Raw genomic sequence first — 25,458 nt, forward strand, 5'->3', positions numbered from 1 at the left:
AACGTTTGTTCTGACTCCATGGTAGTTCTGTTTTTTTACCTTGTGCTTGCAATGAGATTAAAGAAATCAAGTTGATTATAAAAACTATTCCAATGTTGAACAGCTTTTCATGACCGGGCACCATGCCTTGAAAGACCTGTGAAAGAAAGTTCTTCGCTTGAATTTGTTTGACATGGATATAACATAAAATTTATAAATTCGATGGAAATGATGAGGAAGCGCCTCTTCTTCAGTTCCGACAGCATTTTGCAAACATTATTGAGGTTTTCTAATAAGCAGTCTTAATTAAATATATTGTCACAAGAGCTGAAGTTATTTCAATAACGAACAAGGAGAAAATAATAAAAACCCGTTATAAGCAAGGCTTAAGTTCTTACGCTTACGGCGTTAGTGATATGAAACATGCCAAAGAAATCTTCAAAAATCAGACCATAATATGATGTCCTCCTACAAACCTTAGCAGTAAAGAAAATTAAGCGACAATGATCAAGCTCCTGATGAGCTTTGTCGAGCCGGTGTTTCAAACTATCGATCAATTTGAACGAAGTCTCTGTTAATTAAGCGTAAGATTCTTAATCTTAGGTGTTCGTTTTGTACCATTGTCTTGGTTTTTATCGTTGACTGAACACTTAGTTTAAATTCCTAAATGTAGCCCACCCACTGACCCTACTCAATGAGTTTAAATTGATATGCACGTCATCAGACACTCAACTCATCTTACCTTTAAATTGGACAAAATCTCAATATTTTTCTAGTACCGATATTTCATTTGTATTTTGCATCTCAACCCAGAGAGAGGAAGATAAATACATTGGTACCATTACTTGATCTGGAAACATTGTTGATCTTATGTCGGCTATTTGATTGATATGAATTTTAATTCATGCTAATATTTCATATGACGAAAAAAGGGGAAAAATGTCAACCAGTTCTAAATTAGTAAACTATTCTCTTGTACATAATATGGCTACCAGTATGCTTTGAAATCCAAGCAAATTGAGAGGTAGATCAAGCGGTTGTATTTAAACTTAATAGGAAATGGGGAAGTTGCCAATTCGTAAAACAAGTTGCACGAACCACTATCTGAACTATTTTACGCAAGTTTTCACCTCTGGCGGAGAAATTTCTCGTCAAAAATAGGATCATTTTGTTTAGGTGGGTCTCCTTTGAGGTTCTCTATTGAGATATAAAAAACATTTTATTGACACCGGCACCTGCCGAAATATGCAAATTAATACTAACCTACAGCTCCACTGTGACTCAAAGCTGTGCACACAATGAAACCCACGGTATCTAATGCAATGATTGAACCATTCTGGCAGTTGAAATCTGACTTTATTTCACTACTCAGTCTATACAATTCTACAATCGCTAAATTCCATTCTTGAGCTCTAAGGCTGGATAAAATCTGTACAGTTTGTACAGGATCATTGACGAGTGATGTCGACTCTGTTGAACAGTGATAGTGAACTTTTGGATTAGTAGATTTATTTTGGTCAAAACTACATCAATAGACAACACTATTTAACAAGTATTCACCACCCGAGTCATAGTGACTGCGAAGGGAATCACTCGAAGGTCATTTTAATTTAGATATGACTCATCCTCATTCAGCTGTCGAGGAGAGCTTATTTCCACAACCATCATAATAGTTGTATTTTATATGATTTACAGGAGAAACCATATCTAAGAGATTAGTCTTCTTGAGTAGTCACTTAAGTCAGTTCCCACTAATCAATTTTTTGTGTCCATGCTAAGTTTAGTTTGTAATGAAACAAATAGTTAGTGTTAATTTTGGTTGATGAATCGAACAGCGCATTCTGAACACAACGTTGACGACAAACTAATTGTTCTGTGGAAAACTATTTAAACGTTTCTATTTTCAATCAAGTTTTTTTGTTTTGTTCGACTCTTTCTTTAGTACCACAAAATTACTCCGGAACGTCCGTTAACAAATAGTTTAATCTGGTAACAAAAATGCCGTCTTAAGAGAGATCGTTAGCTTGTTTAGGCGAGAGAAAGTAAAATTGATATGTGGAAGGGACTCGTTACCTTAAGTCCTCTACAGATGGTGCTAACCTCCGAAAACTGGTCAGCTAGTAGAAGAGTGACTGTAATAATTATTATCTACCTACGTTACGTCTGAACATGCCAGACAAAGACTTACTAATGTTTCTCCTCCTGGAGAGCCTCTTTCTTTAAGGTTTTTTAATATCTTCATTTCGCTTAGAGTTATAAAACTGGCAACAGATTGGTGAGCATATTGGTGCACAGCTTGGAGAGCACCTCGAAGAACATTGGGAACCGGGCCAGCTCAATGGCTGTGACATCGGATACGGAGCTCGTGGCGGGGGAATGGTGGCTTGGCCAGTTATTTGTATATTCCATTGTCGCTGCGGAGGTTGATAAACTTGAGGGCTGGGCGCCATAATTGCAACAGGCTGTGGTGGCGGGGGAGGTGGAGGAGGCAAGGGTACAGGAGCGGGCTGATAAACTGGTTGAGGCGCGGCTGGGGCAGAAACGGACGGTTGACAACAAGAATGAAGACATGCGGGTGCACAAGTCGATGGACAGGAACTGGGACATTGGGTGATTGGAGTATCTGGATAACAGCCTAAATTTGACGAGACATTTAACGTTATTTAAGATCTAAAACGGATCTATCCGATGCACTTTATATTAGGACCGGACGTGAATACCATTTTATACATTTTCTCAGGCACAAACTCTCCGCTCCCTCTGAATCTTGTACTACCTTGAGGACCATTTCAAATTCTGGGCTTGTAACAAGATCTCTTTCATGTTTTATTTTTGCTATGGATCGAGAGGTCTGTTCAAAATAGTTCGATCATCATAAACCTTTCCAAATTAACTCAATGTGCACACTCCCTGAAGAGAATCATAGAATATATTGTTGACAACAGACCGAGAAATAATTTAAGTTAGAATTTGCATTACCTGCTGCTGAAACATTTCCTGGTCCAAGACCATCCAGCAGTTTTCCAATGAATTTTCCATTCGCTCTGAATCGTAGGAGAAAATAAGCCTTTACTCCACTTGGTTCCTCTGAAGAACTGTAAAAGACATTGATCGATAATCTTTCAGCTTTAGTTTGCAAATTTACACTTGTACAAGTCAGGGTTTAACGAGAGCAGGTTAATCAGTGCACTGACTTAATTTGAAGCTGCACTGAACTTCATATGATACATTTCTTACCTAAATTTGTTAAAAAAAGCCCCTCTAAAGTCTTTATTTTCGTCAAATGCTCTTAGCACCTGCGAGGCAACAAGAAAATTATTATTATCATCAATTGAATAAAGACAATATAAGCATACACTAAAACAATATCACACGTTTGGCTGATATACAGGGATATATTTCAATAAACTATTGTAGAAGCAGTTGTATATAAAGACCATTTTTATCAGGCTTGCATTAGAGTGTGGGACAAGCGGCAGCTTGTGATCTTGATTAACGAGCTAGGCTATCGATCAAGAGGTCTGGGATAGAGCCAAATCGGGTCATTTCGTTCTATTTAGCAAGACAATTCACTCCCTAAGAGCTTCTCTTCATCCAGAGTATCATCGAGGAATAGCAGACCACTGGGAATCCTATCCACAGTGAAGAGAGAGGCAGGAAGCGGCAAGCAGGAGACCCTGCATTAGAAAAGCCTTTACTAGACTTCACATACCTTGAGTTCTGTTGCTCTTCTAGTCGCCTGGTAGTTAGCATTTGATGGAAAAAGGAAATCATTGTCCCATGGTAACCCAGTTTTTATTTCAACGATGAAGTTCTTGCCTAGAGAAAGGATAGTACGGACAAAATAATCGACAGTTTAAAAAATTAAAACTTCGAGAGTCCTCAGGATAACAACTCTTAACTGGATTTGCTTATCACCAAGAGGCTTATAAACTAATCTCTAATTGAATTTGAGCACTTAGGTAACGCAATGAAACGGTTAACTCATTCTTACAGGTGAGATTTCTTAATTCGTCGTCTTTGGGCAAAGCGGACTTGTTGCTTGGATCTCTGAAGGATGGTTTATCGGCCGGCTTAGCAATTGGAGCCATCAAAAGTTTAGAGGCAGATACAGGTCTTGACGGCGGTTTAGATGGTGTCTTAGTATCGAAAATGCTTGCTGCTGCCAGCGAACCTTTAAAAAGAGGCCTGCCTATAAGTATGAATGATTTAAAGTAATAAGAGATCAGGCGGAAGAAAGAAGAGTAATGTTTTTTCGTCTCGAGCGTGAGACAAACTTAGACTTTTCTTACCTCTGTAGCCTGAATTAGAGTCACTTTTGACGATTCATTTAAATCGCCATGCCAGTGCAAGTTGGAATTTTCCTTCTATAACACGCTCATCGTGTACTAATGGCTTTAAAGAAACGATTGTCTAAACAAAAACGTTGTATGGTGCTTGCCTGGCCTTCGCTGTTTTCTTTTTAATGTTTTGATTTGTTCTGTTTTGTTTCATATTCTATATTATGTTTTGTTCTTGTTTACGTTCTTGTGTTTATTTTGTTGTTTGTTTGTTTTGTTTTGTTCATTTTTACTTATTTTGTCACTTCAACTCGATCTGACCTTTTCCGATCTTTATAGGTTCATCCTGATGTTTCTGCGTTGGCTTCAACTGCATCGTGTTGTAATCGTCATCTGCAAGAGATTTAACAATACTGAGAAAAGTTAGATATAAAGGTGTCTAAATCTAATACAATGTTGTGAATAAAGCATCCAAGGAAAGTGTAACATCACTGCAATTGCATAGCTTTTTGTAGTTTCGGAACTATTCAGAGCTAAAAAAAGTTTAAAAGAAATTGAATGTGACTAATATGCCCAGCTTATTAAAAACAGTTTGTGCACAAAAACTTGAAGCATCTTTATATCAGTATCAATTTATTGAAGAACTTCACTTATATTTCGGTCTTTTTTTTTTCATATCATTATATATTATATTTTTGAGCCGCATATGTTGCTTGGTGAAATCTATGATCAACTTTAAGATCTCCCTCCACAATTGAGGAAGAGCTACTTTCGTTCTGATGGTGCTGTGTTATGTCAATGCCACAAGTGGTATATCAGTTAGTTACGCGTTACATACCAGTTCCAATGACCGCATTATCGTGAGGCTTATTATCGCTACTGACTGAGTGTACAGGGTCCAACGGCTCGTCTACAAGAACAAACTCACCTTCACCACCTTTGGCAAAAGGTAAAAACTACTCACTATTCACTATAATTTCATAATCAATGCTCAATTTAAATTAACCTTCTTCGTTGCAGAATATGTAGATAAATTTTTGGTTGGCATAGAAACGGCTTAGTGGAGAACAGATCCATTCATGCTTTAAAATTATCAGCCAGGCCATTACACGAAGTGGAAAAACATCTTCCGTGCGCTATCGATGGATGAAGTATCAGAGACTTGGAGACCTTGCATCTCCTGAATCAAGATCTGTATTCAGAGCAGAAGTTTCTGAGATTGTTCTCAGCAACCCTGTTGCGAAAGACCCTCTGAGATGACACGTGACCGATGCATAACGCCGTCTTTTTTTACTTGTTTTAAATCGATTTACCAGAGTAAATATACCACAACGTTCTTGTGTCCTTTTAAAAACCGTGTTAAGTGTCTGACGTTGACTGGATATTGCGCGGGCCAATTTCCAATTAGGACTGTGGAGTGTAGTCCGAAGCCTGTTTGTATATTCCCAGTCCCCTTCCTGTTCTCTAATTAACCTTCTTCCGAGGTAGTGAAATTTTTCATTCGAGGAAAACCAGAAAAGATGGTAACGTTTTCAAACTTGCTGCCTCTGAGCGAAGATTACAGGCGAAGACTAACAGGTTCATCGCTTGTCTCAAGATGAGACTGTACTTAAGATAATGTTATTTGCAGAGAACGCTGCTTCTTGGTTGAACAGCCTTCAATTCATTTGATTTAGTCTCAATATCAGCCAAATAAATATTAACACGTCAACAACGTCCCATGCATCTATTTCGGCCGCTACATCCTGGATGGTTAGGAATAATTCATGTGTTCCAATCTCTCCCAAGTCACCGAGCTGAGTTCACGGAAAAGCAAAGCACAAAATGACAATGCCCGCTTGGCAAACAATGTTTGGGTGACTGACTCCATTTTGACCATCGATATCAAAATGAAGAACATGCGGTCTTGCTCAGCTCGGCACGCACCCTTCTTAAAGGTAGGGAATTTTAGAGAGGCCTGCCGCTTTTGAAGGGCTCGATTGATTCTTTACATTGAAGGTTAAATGGTAATTTCGAAAAAGTTTATGTACCCGAGTTTTTATAAAAAATGTTTCTCTATATTATGAACAGTGATCAAATAGTACTGATCAGTTTGATTCATGTTGCGATACTATAAAATATATGTTTTCAAATACACTTTTCTTATTAGGAGTTTCCTATAAAAGAGTGGCAATCATAGTTATTGTAGGCGTGTATGAGAATACTTTTAGTGCAAAGTAACTGAATAAGGTACCTACCGTAATTATCATCGTGTAGGTCTGAAAAAGTCTTCCCCACATCTATAAGACAGAAAGTGTTAGTCTCTGTGTTAACTGTGTATTACCACTATTGCCTAATTATGTATTTATCACTACTTTTTAGTCATCGGTCTTCCTGAAGCTTGACTTTCTCCTCATCATACTTATCACATTCTTAAAGATATGAGGCTAAGTAGCTCTGACCAATCAGCACTCTTCCAATCTAAGCCAAACACTAGACAGGACTTGAAGAAATGAAAAATTAAAGTATCCGGTGTCCATGCCGGCAGGGAAATTTGGTTTAAAAATACAGGGTTATAAAAGACAGTGACCAAACAGATCACATCGAACAGATCACATCGAACAGATCAAAACGAACAGATCAAAATTGTACTTTTTTAATCAAACAGAGAGCAACCTATAGTGAAATCAATTACTGGTATAATCTCCCAGAAACTGATACGTTTACCTACCGGCGCAACTGAAATCTCCCTTCAAGTCATCAAAATTTATATGTGCCTCTCTTGATGCATCAACCAGCCGTATCTGACCAATTTTGTTATTGAATTGGGCTACATTCCAGAACTTTCTTCGCATGCGATCACGGCAGTTGTCAGGAAAAGCTGTGCGTTGAACTTTCCCGTTCACCAGAAGTTCCACTCGTATTTTACCTGCGTCGCATCCACCACCAAGTAGAAAGTTTATATTGGAACCTTTGATACGAAAGCTTGGTGAAGTAAGAGTGCCGATGGGGTAATCACCCATCAGAAGTGGATTGGATTTGTTCGCAAATGTTGCTATCCACCATTCACCTTGCACGTTTGTCTTTATTCCCTGGTCTCGTATCCCGGGGTTATCCCTGTATGTTGGTTGGTTATCAAAGGCGTGTCCGGTTTTTTTCCAGGTAGATAATGCCTCAACCCCATTTTCAAAATCAAATCCTCCACAATCGCCTGAAAATCAAAAGATTTTATTTTGGTTTGCGCAGATTTGCGAGAAAATAGTTTTAAGTTCTCCTGAAATCGATTGATCGACATTTTAAAGAAATTATCTATCTAAAGCTTATTCCGTCACTGGGCTACAAAATCCAGCGGTGTAACCCAATTTCAGTGACACACTTAAATCGACGCGGAGTTGTGGTACAAACTTTATGGGACACAGAGAGTTCAGAACGACAAGACGTAAACGTTACCAAATATCCCAATGTCATTTAGAAGGTGACTATGAAGCTTAAATTTTGCCAGTCATGCAACTGACTAAGCCCATAATCTAATTTTTCACTGCGCTTTACATTCGAGATTAACGACATGGCTGGATACACTTTCCTCACCAGCATTGTTGTTGTTTTGTTTCTTGATGATGTTTGACGCAGGACCTCACTGTTGGCTTGGGAAATATGACCTAGACTTGAGTTTTATAAAGTTTTGGAGCAGACATTCCGCTAAGCATGATGATATAACTGTGACTTTAACATGAGATCAGCAGACCATCATCAAAGACATTACTGATTCGTTCTATTTCGTATTCCAATAGGTATTAGTTATCACCAAGAGAAAATATGTTCTATTATTTTCTTTTGTCCTCACCTTGTACGAAATCAACTATAAATACAGCCACAAACAGCGTTACACAGTTGACTGAATTCCAAAGAATCGATCTGCAGGACAAATGACAAAATGCACATATCAGTTTTCTAATAAATTAGGGAAGGTAAATGCTCAGGTGATACGCTTTTCTGATTTTTTTTCCTGATCTTCTGACACTTTTTATCCTAAATCTCATATTTTTTAATTGGGTAAATCTGTTATCATTATAAGTAGCAACAGCTTTTATGATAATACTTACGAGCCACGCTGGGTTCTTAGTTAAAACTGAAAACCGTAAAACGCTTCCATATTTTATTAACAGATCCATCTCTTGTTTTAGTCCTATATATTCAGCCTATCTGCGTTTTTTACGGGTTAACAGTAACAGAATATCTCTACCCAAATCCTTTTCAGGAGAGTTTGTCTTGAGCAGACTCTCAGACCGAATTTCGTAACCCATATAGTTTAGTCTGGCCTTTTATTTTGACAAACCTGTCGATCCGATTTCGACCGCCCATCTGTTTATAACACAACAATTGACCCACCTTACGGCCATGTTACGCAGCGCCTAAACAAGTCACATCAGAAACTTCCTCAGATAAATTCTTCAGTAAGATGACGAGAGTGCTGAGACAAAAAATATCAGATTTTTTATCGGTGAAGCCGAGATGCAATTAGGTCCTATACTTTTCGTCACCGATTTTTGAGACGCAGAGGGAAGACACTTTGCCACCTGTTTTGTTTCATGGTGTTCCATTGTACCGATTTGTAGGGAAGACAGATCTACCAGTGACGCTTGTCACTATCCGAGTGTATGTTAGCAACCTGTCAAAATATTAGCTATCACACTGAAAAAAATCTACTAGATAAACAAATCACGGCGGATATCCAAAATTCAATGAAAAAACATTAAGAAACGAGCCAGCTCTCCGCAGCATGGGGTTAGGGCAAAGAGAATATAAAATCTTGGTTAGGGCGTAGCCTCTCAATTTCAATGATTGCTTTGTATCAGCAAAGCAAGTGACTTTTCCCCATGACTATCAACGACTCATGACCAGATTTCTTGAAACAAACTGAGATAAAAGGTACGGTTGATTTGCAACTGAATTTCGATCTTCTATTTACTATCTCTGAAAATTATAACGTGCTTGTTCTGTCAGGCTACCGAATAAAGCACAATTTTCCTTGAGTAAATTTTTTTCTTTTGATGGTTACAGTTTTGGGTGTTGTTTAGAATGCTGTCGTGACCTTCCCTAGGTCGTTTCGGTAATTGTATTAAAAAATCCTCATGAGGCGTAAAATCGACGAAGTCGATGAAAAGGAGATCGGATATTCCGGTCAATGCACTACTCAGAAAAGTGAAAAAAAACCTGACTGTTGGAGTCTCAACCTTAGCGACATCCAATCTTTATCGACATTACTGTCTACATGACTTAATTGATCGACGTTTTACTAGCAGGGCAAATTATTTCCAAAAATCTCTCTTTTCCTGGTATGTACAGTTATTGCTGTCTTCTCCAGATTAAGAAACTTTGGTTCTCTTTCCAGTCCCTACTTTCCTTTTCTAACGCCTGCTGTGGAGCTTAAGTTATACTTCATGATTTAACTACGATTCCGGAGACAAACCTATTGCCAGCACTAATTTGGATTCACCGACTGTCGTGGATACGAACGGCAAATTAAGTTTGAAAATAATTTGCTCTAGCTATATCAAACATTCTGAGTCACACCCTTCTAGGGAGGTATTACCAAGATCTTGGCTGCTGGACCGCTGTAATCATTACAGTGCTTTTCTGGGAGTATTCAAGGATCGGAATTACATAGAATGGATGAGTCATGTTAACCAGCTATTTTCAGTGTCCATCGTAATGCGTTAAAAATTTCTAATACTTATATCTCTAAATTCGAAAAGTGAGATATTCCGATTTATAGAGCAGAACGGCTTCGTCCTTTTATTTGAAGGAAAAAAATCGTTATTCAGAGTAAACTCCAACCGAGAATTCAGTCGGGTTCCTCTCTCTAGATTCGCAATTAACAGCTTTTGTGGGGCAAGCAAGCGTCGACGTTTCTCTTAAATGCTGCCTCCCATCTTACAGTTTCGTCTTGCTTCCAGAATTATTCAACAGTAAATCATTGCTCCTGAAATAATTGTTAATCCACCACGTTTTGATTGCATTTGCGTGAAGTACGTAACCAACTTTATTATCAACACTCCGTTACATGTCATTCCCATAAAATAAATCTTTCTTATTTCAAAACCAGGAAAAAATCAAAGTGCTCTGTGAGCAAACTCGTGAATTGACACATGATTTTTAAGATTATGTTTAATGTTATCTGGTTTAGGGAATTTTGTGGTTGATTGTCATATCTAGAGTACGAGCAGTAGTTCAGTGTTCGCTAATGTAGCAAAGAAACAAAGTAACGTTGGGATAAGAAGGCATTACAATTGAAATGATCATGCTATTGCATTTGACAAGGTGGATGATGTCATGTGTTTTAAACGTCTATCATTTTTGTTTCTGGTTCAAAAGAAAAGGTTGGAAGTAAATGAGGGTGAAAAGTGAAGTTTACTGTCTTTCGTTGTAAATATTAGAAAATCAAGGCAATACTGTCTTAATGAAAACATTAACGATTCCCTCTTTATCAAATGAGACAAACGGGAACGAGTTTTGAGTGATATAACTAAGCCAAGCCTGCCACCGTCATTTTGGATCTCCGCCTGGGTAGATTTGAGTCACGTGCTAGGCAACGTATAATCAATAACAAGATAGAATTTCATTTCAGGCCTATTTATCAATTTTGTGGTGTGTAACTTTCGCACTTTAGTACGTTGTATGTATGTTGAATCTTCAAATTGTCTTGAAACTTAAAAGAAAATTGTTCTTTAAAAATTCACTGAAAATCGGTAGCTAAAATTGTTTGTTTAGGTGTTATTTGATTTTCGTGTCAACTTTTTATTTCGTCAGTCGCCGGCATCTCCTATTGCTTCACACAGGAAAAACACACGCAACGAAACGTAATGATCATTTTGTCCTCAATCTCACGCCATAACAGAAAAAGCTTTGGAACATCCGTAAACTCCGAGCGTTTCGCAGTAAGTGATATTTTCAATGAATCTTCGGATTGTTTTTAAGTTCAAGGATTGTAAATTACAATTTTATGATAAACGAAGGTTGTTCTGTCATTTCAGTGTGAATCCTTGCATGCCTGCCAGTCGCTGGCGCCGCTTGTTGAAACTAACACGAAAAAAAAAAAAACTATTTTAAGATTATCATTGGCTTCTTTTTCACCCCACCACTATTCTTAGCAACAAAGGTCGCCATTTCGTCTGTTTACTGCTCGCCAAAAACTATCAAATGCACTCAAAAGCCTAAAATCTAAAAAAAGTTTACAGGAATCGACCAATCGAACGAGCGAATGCCATTCCCCACATCGTATCTATAACTCGCTCTTGCGCATGCGCGCAATTCACGAGTTAAAAAAACTATCAAGTATGCCTACGTCTAATGTGAATGGCGAATGGCAAGTGATTAACTGGAGTAAGTCTGTGGCTGATGAACAGCAGCTCGAGGCTGAACTCAGATCTTTCAGCGAGGAAATAAGGGAAATGAACCACGCCAAATTAGAAGCGATCATTTGTCTAAATGAAGCGTGAATTAAATGTGGCGTGATTGTCGAATCGCGTCTACGATTGGAAACAGTGCAGGTATTCTAGGAGGTGTACTGACTATTGGAGGAGGAACTGCGACGGGTTTTAGTGCGGGCGCTGATGGCAGGGATTTCGCTTGGAGTAGCTGCTGCTGGCACAGCGGCCGTGGAGGCTGTTGTCAACTCTAAACAAATGCGAAAAGCTGAAAAAGCTAAACCAAGATAAAGCACAAAGATAAAGCACACCTGCCTTTTCTCTTTCAGCTAGCTGTGGCTTTATTTGAGCAGAATCATATTGTCACTAAACGAGTTCAAAATGTCCTAGTAACCTTAGGAATAAATTCGGAAATTATTCTGAATATCCTTACAGAAGCAACAGCGAAAACCGTTTCCGAGATAGCTATCAAGGCCGGCGCTGCGACAACAGTCATAACTGCTGTAGAAACCGTAACCGGGGCGCTAGTCAACAACGCATCTAAAGTTGTGAAAGGAGCCTCAAAAGAAGGGGTAGCTGGTCTTAAAGCAGAAACCAACACCGTGTGAAAGATTGGAAGCGCCAGCTCGAAAGTGGCTTCGAAAGCTGCTGCAACTGTCATTATTGGAATCAGTTCAGTTTCTGTTGCTTTAGATGCCGTTGATTTAGCCTTCAATATCAGAGATTAGATAAAAAAAGAAATGGCGTAAGGCAGCGCCCTACTTGAGGAAGAAAGCAAAGGATCTCGAATTCGAATATTCGCTGAATATTCGCCCGCCCATTCTGTGACAGATAAATGGTTTTGCCATCATCATCATTCAGTAGGTGCATCATAATTAAGAATTTCAAAAACAGTGCAGTGTGTTTACGAACTAAATTTCATGAAAAAATAAGACCACCTATCTAAATTTCGAAGAACGGCTGACCTCTTTGTGTAAAATTTTTGGATACTGCATTTGCTAAATAAAAGGGGAAGGAAGGACTAAAAGATTAACCTATTAAAATTGTAAATTTCATTAATTACCCAGACGTTATTCGGCTACAAGACGCACCCGTTTACAAATACGCACCCCTAGCTTAATGAAATTGATAATTTCAAGTTCCAAACTGGAAAGTTTCACTTAAGTACTCGGTCATAATAAGACGCATCATTTGTTTCAGTGATTCACACGTGCACAGCGAGAGGAAATTTTGTCAATGGACTTAGAGTAAAGCGAAAAATCCGTTTTTATCTTGATAGCTCACACCTTCCGCGACGAAACTAAGCGAAAACATGACGCCGACGCGAGTTGATTTTACGTCGCCACACAATTAATTAATAGAATGTGAGGAAACATTTCTCGATCAGCACGCGTGTCAAAAAAACCTTAAATGAGATATTTACCACTTGGAACTAGAAAAAAGTAGGTCGGCGATCGACCAGTTGTTCTTTACAGAGAATAACAGTTTCTATATAGTCAGAAAACTTATTAAAAAACGTAGTCATGGGGATCCTGTGATCATCACAGTCAGAGTATGGTCGATATACTATAAACAACCAGAGGTCGTTGGAAGAAGCCAGCTGGACGGTCTACTATGTAAACTAGTAGTTGGTGGTGTGTGATTACGATGGTGCAGCTTACTGCATACGCAAAGGGTAGGCGAAAAAATAAGGGCAGCTCTTTGTTCTTGAGAGAAAGAATGCACTAGGTTCAATGTTTCCACGTTGGTTTAGTATGTTATCTTTCAGTTCCCTAACCTTCGAAGTCTAAATAGACATCTCATTTAACTAATCCTCTTCCTCTTCTCTCTAAATGTCGTTGTGTGGGGTGCTTGAAAGCCAATTGATATCTTCTTCAACTGCATTTGTGTTAGCAAGCTGCACATTGTAAGCATCCGCACCAAAGAAGTTGAAAGCTAAGTAGAATTCAACTTTTCGATTGAGAAATCCCGATCCCATAAGAGGTGTTTCACAAAGATCAGCTCGAAAGGGAACATCCAGGTCTTCGTTAATCCTGATTGTTCCGACTTTGTTCCCACACTCTACAATAAGACCACTAAGAGAGCGAAGCTGCTTAGTGTACCGATTGGCAATCGAGCGTTTCATTCTGACGTTATTTAGCTCGGGAATTTTTTCATCAAGGTACACCAAACTTCCCATTCCTCTTCCTCCATGTCCTAACCACACCACTGGTCTGTCGGGATGACGGCATCGTCCGACATCGGAACGGTTGATCGCTTTTATCGCCGAGTTGAGGTCGTCCTTCGCGTTCCTCATTATCTCTCTGTAGCTATGGGAGCTTCCTTCAAGTAAGCGCAAACAAGCAACAAGGTACTTGTACAAGAACGAACGGACGGATTTCTCCTTTAAGCACCAGTGAAAAATCTTGCTCTCTGATTCTGTAAGATGCACACCAGCAAATGATGCAAGCTTCACCCACAGTCTCATTGTTTGCTCAATGTTAGAGTCATACTTTAAGGCCTCATTCAAAAGTTTGATCAACTCAGGAGCAATCTTGGTGATCGGTTGACCCTTTTTTGACTGTATGTCCATTCTCATGATCACAATTTGACGATTAATCGATCCTCTGCTTGCCCTGTCATTACTTCTTAGTTGTAACAGGAGTTGCAAGGTCTCTTCCATTCTTTTTTCAGAGAATAAGCGGTGACCGATACATGCCAGACGCATTCTCCAATAAGAATAGGCATCACTGTCAGGTACACACTCGAGTGTGTCTGAAGTGTTGGATATTGCATCAATGATGAAAGGATGGGCATCTCCAGATTTGATGTACTTGAAAAGACTTCCTGTTTTCTTGTCAATAAATTCGAAGACCTTACACATCATTCGCACTTCCGGAATGTAGCCATCTACTAAGTCAGGGGCAATGCTCACTGCGCGTCTGAAATTCTTGACACCTTCATCGGCCATCTTTGTTATAGTCGCAATATCAGCATTGTTGTCAGCGAGGTTATGAACTTCCCGACTGTACACTACTCCTTTCATCTGGGCGAACTGGCCACGAACGACACGAGATGGAAAGTCTTCTGTCAACGAGATCCCTTCATTTGTGTACTTAATGGCCAGCTGAAAACCAGCGGATTTCTTCTGAATACTGTAATAGCGGCCCAGGTGCACCTTGAAAAACGGATTGTCGGGGAATAAGGATATTGCTGTTTCAAAGAGCCTTATAGCATCTTCATCACAAGGGATATCCGAAACGAGTTGGGAGAAGTAGTTGTGCGAATTTTCATCTGTCACTCGGTTCAGCAGCATGTCGCTAACAACCGCCTCGGACATATAAGTAAAGCAAATGATTGCTTTGTCAGCAAGCTGATTCCTCCAATTGTCGGGATGTTTTAGGGGACATCTCTCATCATTTGGCAATGTTAATAAATGACGAAGCATCTCTGAAGCAATAAGGTCATGCCTTGGTCTCCACTTTCCATCCTCTTCCAAAAGCAATTCCCTTGATAATTCAGGAAGCACTGATTCCAGGAACAGAACCTCTCGCTTGGGGGCATTCAGTAACCCAGCAAAATCATTTGCAAAGATCGAGCAATGGCCATAATGGTGAGCCATAGCCAAGAAAAGAAGGATATGGCGCTCGTCTCCGCTAAGATTTTGTAAGCATTCTTTAACAAATGGCTCAAGAGCAGTAAACCGGTCTTCAAAAGTTACCAAAGCGTAGTAGAATGGAATTTGAAGCTCTATCTTCTCCCTGTTGCAAAGAAGAGAATGGAGTGCTCTTTCTTTTCCCTTCTTCTGGGTACTGTAGATTCTTACAAATTGGGCAGCTTCATCTGGCTTAAGTGTATCTGCCACGAGAACTGGAGAAGTCTTTTCAGACTTCTGCTGGCTCGAGTGAATCACCTCCAGAATGACACAAGGAATCCTATCGTTGGAAAGATTGTTGTAGAGACTGTCAACATCAAACTCATCAGTTTGAATATGTTTGCAGTCCACGAGAATTATAGCGGGTAGTTTGCAAAACTCAGATAACACTTTGATAGCAGAAGCAATTTCCGCATGACTGACTGAGCGAAGCAAAACACAAGGATATCTTTCGTGATAGTCAAAAAGAATCTTTCGGGCCGTGGTGGTTCCACCAGCCCCCCTTTGATGTGCCATCTTCAGCTTCATTGTTCCTGCCTTCAGGAGGAGTTCATCAATTCTTACATGCAATGCTTCCCAGTCTTCACGTTCCACAGCATAACCCATCTGGACGGCATACCAAGAGATCTGCCCACCCCGATAGAAATGGAGTGCATCATCATCATATTCAGGAGTGCTTCCACAAGATCGATAAAGGACTTCCATTTCCGCATTAATCCATCGGCGATTAGGGGGCAAAACCTTGAAGGCTACCTTCTGAGACTCACTCTGATCTGCGACTGGCAAAGAAAAATCTTGGTCCTCTTGAATATAGGGGGAAGTGCTGATACATTGACAAAGAGCATTGCTCATTTCTTCTAAATCAAACTTGTGAACTTTGACTTCCCAATCATCTGCAATGTCTTCCAGAAGGTCGTCTTCTCCTGATGCTGTGGAAACTAACACGAGCTTTATTTGCCCATGAAGAGGTGACCCTTGAACAATGGTAAGAATTTTGGATAGATTTTTATTCAAAATCCTTTTTTCTGATCCCCACAACACTAAAAAGGTGATAGGACCAGGGTAAGTCTTCCGAAGGGAAAGGAAAAATTCTCTTATCCACTCTAAATTGTCTTTAATATTCCGTTTGCTTTCTGGCATACCATCCAGGAGAACCCATGGTATACCATTTGGTAGCATAAATGAGACCTTCTTAAGTTCTTCGTCTGGCATAGGTGGCAGTATTCGGCAAATCTTCATGCCCATTCTTTCACAAAAATTCTCGCAACTAAAAAGATAGCCACTCTTAACGCTCCTAACATCAAAGTCGAACACTGCAGCCCACGGCACCTGTCCAAAATACTGAATAAATGGCGATTCGGAAGCATTCTCAGGAGAAAGAAACAATACATGCTTTCGTCTTCTATTAAGCAAGTCAACTTCTTCCTCCATAAATCTTCGTGCCAAGTCAGTGCAGTGAGATGGGAGACCTATAGGTTGGGTAGATGACGGTAAACTCACAAGGAAATCCCCAAATTTGCCAAGATCTATCAGAAGCTTACTACCCATGGATTCCCATGTAAATTTGGAATTCCACTCTTCTCGGAGAGCTCCAGCCAAACTGAATGCTTCCTCGCGATCCTTAAGTAGTGCATCGATAGCTTCTATCCAATCCTCAGTACTATCCAAAGTACCTTCCGCGGCGCAAACAAACTTCAAAAAGCGTTCACCAAACTCTTTTTGAATACATTTCGCAAGGCCACTTGATGAACCGATTAAAACTGGAACTCCAGCAGATATGGCCTCCAGGGCCATTACTCCAAACCCATCGGACAGAAATGGAATAAGCACCAATGAAACTCCACGTATTTCAACACCAATCATTTCCAGACTGACTTCAAATGGTTTTACAGCGACTTTCAAATTAGACCTACAACAAAGACTCTCCAGAGTGTCTTTCAGCTCTTGAATTTTTTGTCGCTCAGTGCCAATTACAGTTACATAGATAGGATTCAATCCTTCTTTACATTTCTTCAGAGCATCTGTAACCATAACAAGACTGTTCATCGAAAAATCACTGGTCCCCAAAATGGTCCCCAAAACGAGGCATCTACTTTGTGGAGTAGGGATTTTGTTTCGAGGGGCCACGTCTGGTAGTCCAGGTATGATCAAAAATATTTCACGGTTAAGGATCATACCCCACTGTTCCTTAAGAAGAGTTCCGATCGCCGCGACGAAATCAGCTTTCCTTGCAATATCCCTCTCGGTCTCTTTTCCGACTTCAGAGGTTGAACGCACATAGCAATAGTCATCTTCCACTGGCAAATTGTGAAGAACGTGAAGACGTTTACAATTCAACCTTTTTGCTTGGATAGCTGCCGCAGCACCTGTCAACATTCCGTGCCCAACCACTATGTCTGCTTTAAAAGGGAACTCATTATGAAGGAGAAGCAGTCTTTCATCTCCCGGTAGAATGCCTGGTTGATCACTCGCCGTGATAAGGATCACCCCATCTTTTGCTGCCGCACTCTTATCTTGAGTAGTCGCATCAAGGACCAAACAAGCGACATCTACGTCTTCCATTTTTGCGAGACCTCGGCAAAGGTGTGCATTTACTGTGCAAACACCACAATGCCAGGTAGACCATCTCGAGCAAATCAGTAGAATTCGTCGGGGGTATGCCTCATCTGAAATCCGAAGCAAATTAGTTTTTTTTTGGTCTTTGTTTTTTTTTTTCAAGCAAATATTCAAAACTGCCTCTCGGCATTTCTTTCTTTTATTTAAGGAGAGGATGGAAGAAACCACCAAAAGATGCACCAATGCTAATAAAAAGGCCCTGCGCCTAGGAAACGACCGGTGATTTCTAGCTAAAATTTTTATCTTCCAAGTAGAGGTTGCCTAATACTATTTAAAAATGAATTTCTTTTGCTTCAGTTTCGCTTTCAACCAAAAATATCGAGCCGCGGACTTGTTACGTCTGATAGCAGCAAAATCTGTCCCAAAATATGTCCTTTCAAAAACCGGTTCAAAAATCACTATCGCAACTCAAAATAATGAGAAAACTACGCAGTTGTGAAGAAAAAGGCCTTTTACTGCAATATCATTCGATAAACATCGAAAAACTGTAGAAGCGAACGAAAAATAAATTTTTAAATATTGCATATCAAATTAGATGGAGCGTTGGAGATGATATTTCTACGAAATCCAACCCTGTTGAAAGCAATCACAGTGGTGGATCAGACATTTTATGGATATACATTAAGTATCTGGAAAAAACATTTTTCTGCCAAAGTATATTGACCTGTACGAAGCGGTCAAAGTTGCAGTGTTAACCATTATGTTGCTACTTCGGCAAAACACTTCTCTGTTGCCAATACGTCCATGGATAGCGTGGTAAATGTCACTTTAAACCTTGCTAGGCGCTCAGATACCATTCTAAATAGAATGATATGGTATTAAAAGAGAAAGGAAGATGAAAAATAGTTAGAAAAAGAAAATAATTTACATTTACCATCTGCTGAGGTGAGTTGAATCTTGGAAATGTTATCGCGTGACAGCACTCATTTCTCCAAACTACGGTGGAATCCAAGCAACTGCGTAGAAAATGAGTTGAAAAAAACAACTCATCCGCCAGATATCCTGAAGTGAAACATTTTTCTATTATTGTCATGAATTTTGATGAATTCAGGTGAAAATTAGCCTCAGATAGTGTCCATTTAGTACTTTGGCGGGCTGCATGTATTTCGTTAAATTCCAACGGTCGTTACGGGTCAGCACTTACAGGGGTCAGCGGACGTTAAAATAGAAACAACCTGGTAATCATGGCTGATGCCTGTACTTTATCAAAAGAGGGTCTCCTGGACTGCGGATCCTCCCGTGGTCGCACGGAGAGAGTGTTTCTGTATGAATGTGGAGATGATGTAACTACACACCTAAAAGTTGTTTTTTGTCGCGTGCAAACCTGAAAGAATACGAGGTCATCCTACAAAGGGCTGGCCTCGACCGTTTGTCTCATGAAGAAGAGAAAACATTAAGTGTTTGTTCTCGCCATCGCTATGGCATGGGCAAGTACAGGAGGCCTTCAAAGCTGTGTCAGTATCCAGGGCACAAAGGACCACCAACCAGCGTCAAAAGTCGTGACGTGATTCAACCCTGCTATGGCCAAGGAGGTGCTTCAGTTGTTTGATATATCTGTGCCGACAGGCTCACGTAAGAAAAAAAACACAACTTTTGGACGATCTCTTTGTCTTAGCCTTGTAATCAAATTAAAACTTCTTTTATTACTCACAGAGAAGATAAAGTGAACATATAATGAATGTTGTGTACTGTCATAAAACACCTACAAGTTCTTAGCTCGTACTTCGTCAGAAAAGATATTTCTACAATTTAAGCATATATTAACTTGTACGTTTTTTCAGCACCATGTTTTTTTGTACATTCGTCTTTAGGAGGAAACAATGTAGAATAGCCCTTTTTCCAGATTCCGGCGCCATATTGGGTTAGTAACCGCGCACACGATAACGAGGCTGGGGTTTACCCGTCGGTTCTTTCAAACAGCTGATCAGCTGACATTTCACGTTCTAATGCACTTTTCAATGTGATTTCTCCCATCAAAATAGTTCTTTAATACAAAAATATGAAAATTTCGTCATTAGATTGTTGATGTGGTACTTGTTGTTGTACCATATTCTTCAGTTAAAGTTGTTCCCATGTTGTTCACCAAGATGTATTTTAGTTTACAAAAGTACATTGTATCTTATGGGAAACTATACAATAGAGCCTGTAGAACCACTTGATTATAACCCTTGTTTCTATCAGCCCACGAGGAAAACTGACTAACAGATGTCATAATATTTTCATACCCATTTGGCCCAGGACAACTTATGCTCGTGATACATTGAAAACCATTTCAGTCCGCGACTCATGGTAATTATTAGGTGGAAAGACACCATTGAAAGAATCAGACCAAACTATTAGAAAATTTAAAATTTCCCAAAAGTGACTGATTCATGTAACTTCTCCATATAGTATCCAAACACTATCCAGCTAACAGATAATGATAACACTGAAACTTATCAGGCAGAAGTTATCTTGATCTTACATCACACATTTAAGTTTCTGTCAGTGATAAACATTCAGTGAATTGATATTCCCATTCTTAGCACTTAGAGGCCTTCTGACACAAAGGTTTGCTATAGTAGTTCTTATTGCATTGTGTTAACTAATGTTATGATATAATTTTGAGATGTAAACAAGATACTTCAAAGATTGAGAAATATATCCAAATCAAGATAATTTTTTTATATTGTGACAGTTACCATAAGATTTGTTTGAAATAGAAACTTTCACACCATCTAAATGTATGAGAAATTATTTTTTGCGAGACTTCTCTCAAACTTTTGTGAATACAATTTAGTGTCATATTTCAACGTTGTGTCGAGAACTCTTTTAGTTGGTTAAACTCACTTTTTCTTTTTTTTAATTTGAAGCATCACATTGATTGATACATAAAGCACACAAAATATTTTTTGAGAGTTCCATGTGGCATTCATAGTGGATTACTATGTTATCATAAAAAATAAAAACAAAAACTATGGAAAACTGCTTTTGTCACTATTGCTACCAAATGTGTCAGTTTTCTGGGTCTGCCATAATAAGAGAAAACTCTGAAGATACAGTGTCTTCGTTATTTTATTAAAAGTAATTACTTTCCAACAGTTTCTCTGCTAGGAGTGTTTTAGGCAAGCCATCTAGTAAACAGGTGAGCAGCACTGAACTTATTGACTTACTGCTGGAATAAAAAAACTCTATTGAACTTAAAACAATTCAGGTACCTACTAGAAAATTTGTACTAATTTTGCAACAGTAGTTACCCTCATCCATAATTCACAGAGAATAAGATAAGTATAGAACGATAAATACTTCGCAAAAATACATGCCTCCGTGCATAAACTTGAAGAAGTGAAAGCTCGTAGGCAAACCATTGGGGCCATAAAATGTACTTGAACAACCAACAGTGGCACACTACTTTCCTTTCTTTCTGGGAGAAAAATTAACTTTATCGAGATTTCGGCTAAGACCATCCATTTTCCTTAAAAATCGAACAATTTTACTGCCCACGTACGAATTTCTCCAAAAGCGCTCACAGAGATTTATCACGAGTCAACCCCAGCCTCGTTCACACGTGTGAGCGGTTGCATATCCAATATGGCGCTGGGAACTGTAAAAAGGTCTATTTGTATCTGCTTTATGTTTTTTACGACAGGGTGAACATATAGCTAATGGAAAGATAAAAGAAAAGTATCAAAAATACCCTATAAGACAAGCACTGTAAAATAAGAAAATTTTTATGACAAAGAAATACTCCAGGTGTTGTGTGTTTTATTCTTACGTGAGCCTATCGGCAAAGATATATCAAGCAACTGAAACACCTCCTTGGCCATGGCAGGGTTGATCACGTCACGACTTTTGACGCTGGTAGGTGGTCCTTTGTGCCCTGGATACTGACACAGCTCGGAAGGCCTCCAGTACTTGCCCTACTTACTTGGAATGTAACGAAATACATGCGGCCCGCCAAAGTACTAAATGGACACTATCTGAGGCTAATTTTCACCTGAATTCATCAATATTCATGGAAAAATAGAAAATTGTTTCACTTCAGGATTTCTGGCGGCAGAAGAGTTGTTTTTTTACTAATACTCTACGCAGTTGCTTGGATTACGCCGTAGTTTGAATAATGAGTGCTGTCATGCGATAACATTTCCAAGATTCAACTCACCTCAGCAGATGGTAAATGTAAATTATTTTCTTTTTCTACCTATTTTTCATCTTCCTTTCTCTTTTAATACCACATCGTTCTATTAAGGATGGTATTTAAGTGCCTAGTAAGGTTTAAAGTGACATTTACCACGCTATCCATGGACGTATTGGCAAAAGAGAAGTGTTTCGCCGAAGTAGCAACATAATGGTAAACACTGCAACTTTGACCGCTTCGTACAGGTCAATATACTTTGGCCGAAAAATGTTTTTCCAAAAACGTAATTTATATCCTTAAAATGTCTGATTCACCACTGTGATTGCTTTCAACAGGGTTGGATTTTGTAGAAATAATTATTTTAAAATCATCTCCAACGCTCCATCTAATCTGATCGTTCGCTTCTGCAGTTTTTCGATGTTTATCGAATGACATTGCATTAAAAGGCCTTTTTCTTCATAACTGCGTAGTTTTCTCATTATTTTGAGTTGCGATAGTAATTTTTGAACCGGTTTTTGAAAGGGCATATTTTGGGACATATTTTGCTGCTATCAGACGTAACACGTTCGCAGCTCGATATTTTTAGTTTAAAGCGAAACTGAAGCAAAGGAAATTCATTTTTAAATAGTATTAGGCAACCTTTACTTGGAAGATAAAAATAGGCCGATTTTAATTTTTAGCTAGAAATCATTAGTCGTTTCTTAGGCGCTGAGCCTATTAACATCGTTATCTTCATTTACTCGATTAGGTCAAATTTAGGCTGTACCTCTGATACATTCTTGAGAGGTTTAACGTTGGAGGACGCTTTTAGTGTTCTCTTGTCCCATGGAAAATTTAAAGAATTCACCATAATATGTAACAGTTATGAGTTATAGTCTTCGTCAAAATGAACAAAGCGAGAACTCTAAGGAAATGCATGTAAATGCTATTTCGCGGAAAACGCGGATGACCAAATCGTAATTTGCTTCGACTTATGCCAGACTGGCTTAGATGAGGCACCAGTTTCTAAGACCAATCAGAGAGTTTAGTAAATCAAGCCAATACAATATCAGATTACTTTGGAGGTTTAGTTCTACATGAGATTAGTGGAAAGCGTGGCATTTAATTAAGACACCAATCATAGTGCGATTGGTGGAACCAAAAAAATGCAATTCTTGCGACACTAAATTGGAAATTGCACTATGAAATAACTGAAATTACGCACTTATTTTAATGCTAATAAGATACATGAAAAAATTACTCAGTTCTGATCTGTTAAGATAAATGCAGTTTTCAGGTAATTCAGTAAAGAAGAGGGTTAATTAACAAAGCAGACTAAATAATTCCTTGAACTGTTTAGCTGGACTTTATACTTTTTTGCGCCTTAAGGATATGAAAGTATCATTGTATATCAATATTTTGATCGTACGCGGTTGTTTTGACCGAACACACAATGTCGCTTGCATGATTTGAATAAATTATTTTTGCACTCGATGCGCGTGCTTTGCTTCTGTATAATTATAATAAGCTATCGTATTTTTTCATGTATATCATTAAAACGTAATCACATGATTTTTCTCGAGCAATGCGAAATAAATAAGCACTTATGAAAATTTTCAAAGACCACAAATTGCACTTGCCCCACGGGCTCGCGCAATTTTGTTAGTCTTTGAAAAAAATTTACTCGTGCTTATTTATTCCAAACTGCACTCGAATTCATGTGATTACCTATACAAAAATAATACCCGAAATTACCTTGTTTAAAGAAGAGGCCCAGGGAACAAGGTAGATAATGAACCTGGCAACGTGCACATATTAATTAGGAAAACCGATCACATAGCTTCCTCTTTGACAAATGCTATTTGCATGGAGTGAATGGCCACAAAACTAGTTTCCGTTAGTGGGATGTAACATAATGCCACGAAAAATATAATCGCGTCCAAGCCTCCACGAGCCTTTTAGAGTACCTATGATAATTGTAAGCGCACCTGCTGAAAACTCAGGAAGAGCAGCTTTCTCTCTGGGTGACATTGTGGTTTCAGGTTTGCGGAAAGGTTCTCCTTCCTACAAAGAGAATCACGGAGAATGCCAATGAACAGAAAGAACAGCTACATTTAGAAACATGAGCTGTTCTCTTAGTTTTAAATACTACGCACCCTGACCCATGATTAGAATTACGAACATTTCAAATTAAGTCAAGTCCATACTTTCACCAATAAACATGACAGTGGCAGAAAGATTCTGACAGATTTGTATGAAAAAAAACTAACAAACCTCTCTCTCGTTTAGTTTATTACTGCCACAAAAATGCATTTTTCCAATATTCCCATCATCTTCTTCATCGAATATGGATAAACGATTCAAGTCATTTGAAATTTGTTCACTCCTATCAACCGGGAAAATTTTAGAAACAGCGTGTATCTTTCTGGTCACTTCTAAGTCATTAACCATCACATCCACTGATTCTTCTTCTGACTTCCTGATAGCTCTGTCATCTCCTGGAGTTGTAGACGATCCATCATTATTGCTAAAAAAAAAAAAAAAAGGAAAAGAAAAAAAAAGGAAAAAAAAAACGGACCCAAAATAATTACGTTATGTTCAAGCTCATTATGACAATTGCCTTCTTAAAGAAGAAGCTACTATTCAAAAGGCTTTAATCAGTGGTTAACAACTTCATTTGGTTCTCGCACTGGAAATTCCCGCGTTCCGGGATCTAGACACAACAAAATGGATGCAAACACACCCATATCTTCTATATGGATCAATGGATCTCACGGACCCCTCCCCCTTCAAAACAAAAAAATAATAATGATAATAATTACGAAGAGACATGAAATTAAACTAGCACAATTCGTTCTATTCAGAGAAGTTCCTTCCAATTCCAAACAGGTAAAAATTGACACCTTACCTGAACGGAGATTTAGAATCATTCGTGTTTGATACACTTGCTGCAGTTGCACCTAAAATACACATATGTAACAAAATTTGACGATGCTGAACCAGTTCACTTTTACTTTTCTAGGTACGCTCGAATAACCATGGAACGAAGACTTGGTTTTCTTAAAGTTTTCTATAAATATGATTAAGGTGATTCCTCAGTATTGCACTGCGCATCCTGTACTGCGCATAAGGCTAATAAGCACACGCACATTCCGAGAATATGGTATTGTTTTTCAATCAAAGGACCAGGTAAAGGGTACGATGGTCTTTAACTCTTGAACGAGCACGGTGACCTATATTTTTTGCATAATTTTGAAGTACAAATTGTACCCTTCAAATTGGGGAAATTCAGGCTAAAAGCGTGCACGAAGCCCGTTACTCGAAGATGCAAATAAGGACCTTGAAAGGAACGATCTGAGGAACGTTTTGAGTCGATGTCGTTTAAATTTGCGTGTTTTTCCCACAAATTGTGTGTCAAATTAATCCATACGCTCAATACTTTCTACC

The 25,458-nt window shown here is 38.8% G+C and overlaps 1 protein-coding gene, 1 non-coding gene and 1 pseudogene across 2 annotated transcripts in view; 1 reads left to right on the top strand and 2 right to left on the bottom strand.

Annotated features, from left to right (window-relative positions):
- Positions 1 to 1,323: 1,323 nt before the first annotated feature.
- Positions 1,324 to 8,782, bottom strand: LOC131789989 (uncharacterized). The gene is made up of 11 exons (XR_010717439.1): positions 8,628 to 8,782; positions 8,083 to 8,153; positions 6,970 to 7,449; positions 6,497 to 6,538; positions 5,098 to 5,196; positions 4,581 to 4,652; positions 3,974 to 4,171; positions 3,692 to 3,798; positions 3,217 to 3,275; positions 2,959 to 3,074; positions 1,324 to 2,614 (listed from the first exon to the last, which is right to left on the bottom strand). It is a non-coding gene; the product is annotated as an uncharacterized protein (transcript).
- A 2,793-nt stretch (positions 8,783 to 11,575) lies between these two features.
- On the top strand, positions 11,576 to 12,493 carry LOC136280836 (apolipoprotein L3-like; annotated as a pseudogene).
- LOC136280671 (uncharacterized) overlaps positions 12,008 to 25,458 on the bottom strand; it is a 43,015-nt gene continuing 29,564 nt past the window's right edge. Inside the window, exons 16-19 of the mRNA XM_066166314.1 lie at positions 24,920 to 24,971; positions 24,286 to 24,538; positions 24,000 to 24,075; positions 12,008 to 17,965 (exon numbers count right to left, since the gene is read on the bottom strand). Of these exons, the coding sequence (XP_066022411.1) occupies positions 13,494 to 17,965; positions 24,000 to 24,075; positions 24,286 to 24,538; positions 24,920 to 24,971 (4,853 nt within the window). The 3' untranslated portion in view covers positions 12,008 to 13,493. The remainder of the gene's footprint in view (positions 17,966 to 23,999; positions 24,076 to 24,285; positions 24,539 to 24,919; positions 24,972 to 25,458) is intronic.

The sequence above is a fragment of the Pocillopora verrucosa genome, chromosome 1, assembly GCF_036669915.1.
Source record: "Pocillopora verrucosa isolate sample1 chromosome 1, ASM3666991v2, whole genome shotgun sequence".
NCBI classification, from domain to species: domain Eukaryota; kingdom Metazoa; phylum Cnidaria; class Anthozoa; order Scleractinia; family Pocilloporidae; genus Pocillopora; species Pocillopora verrucosa.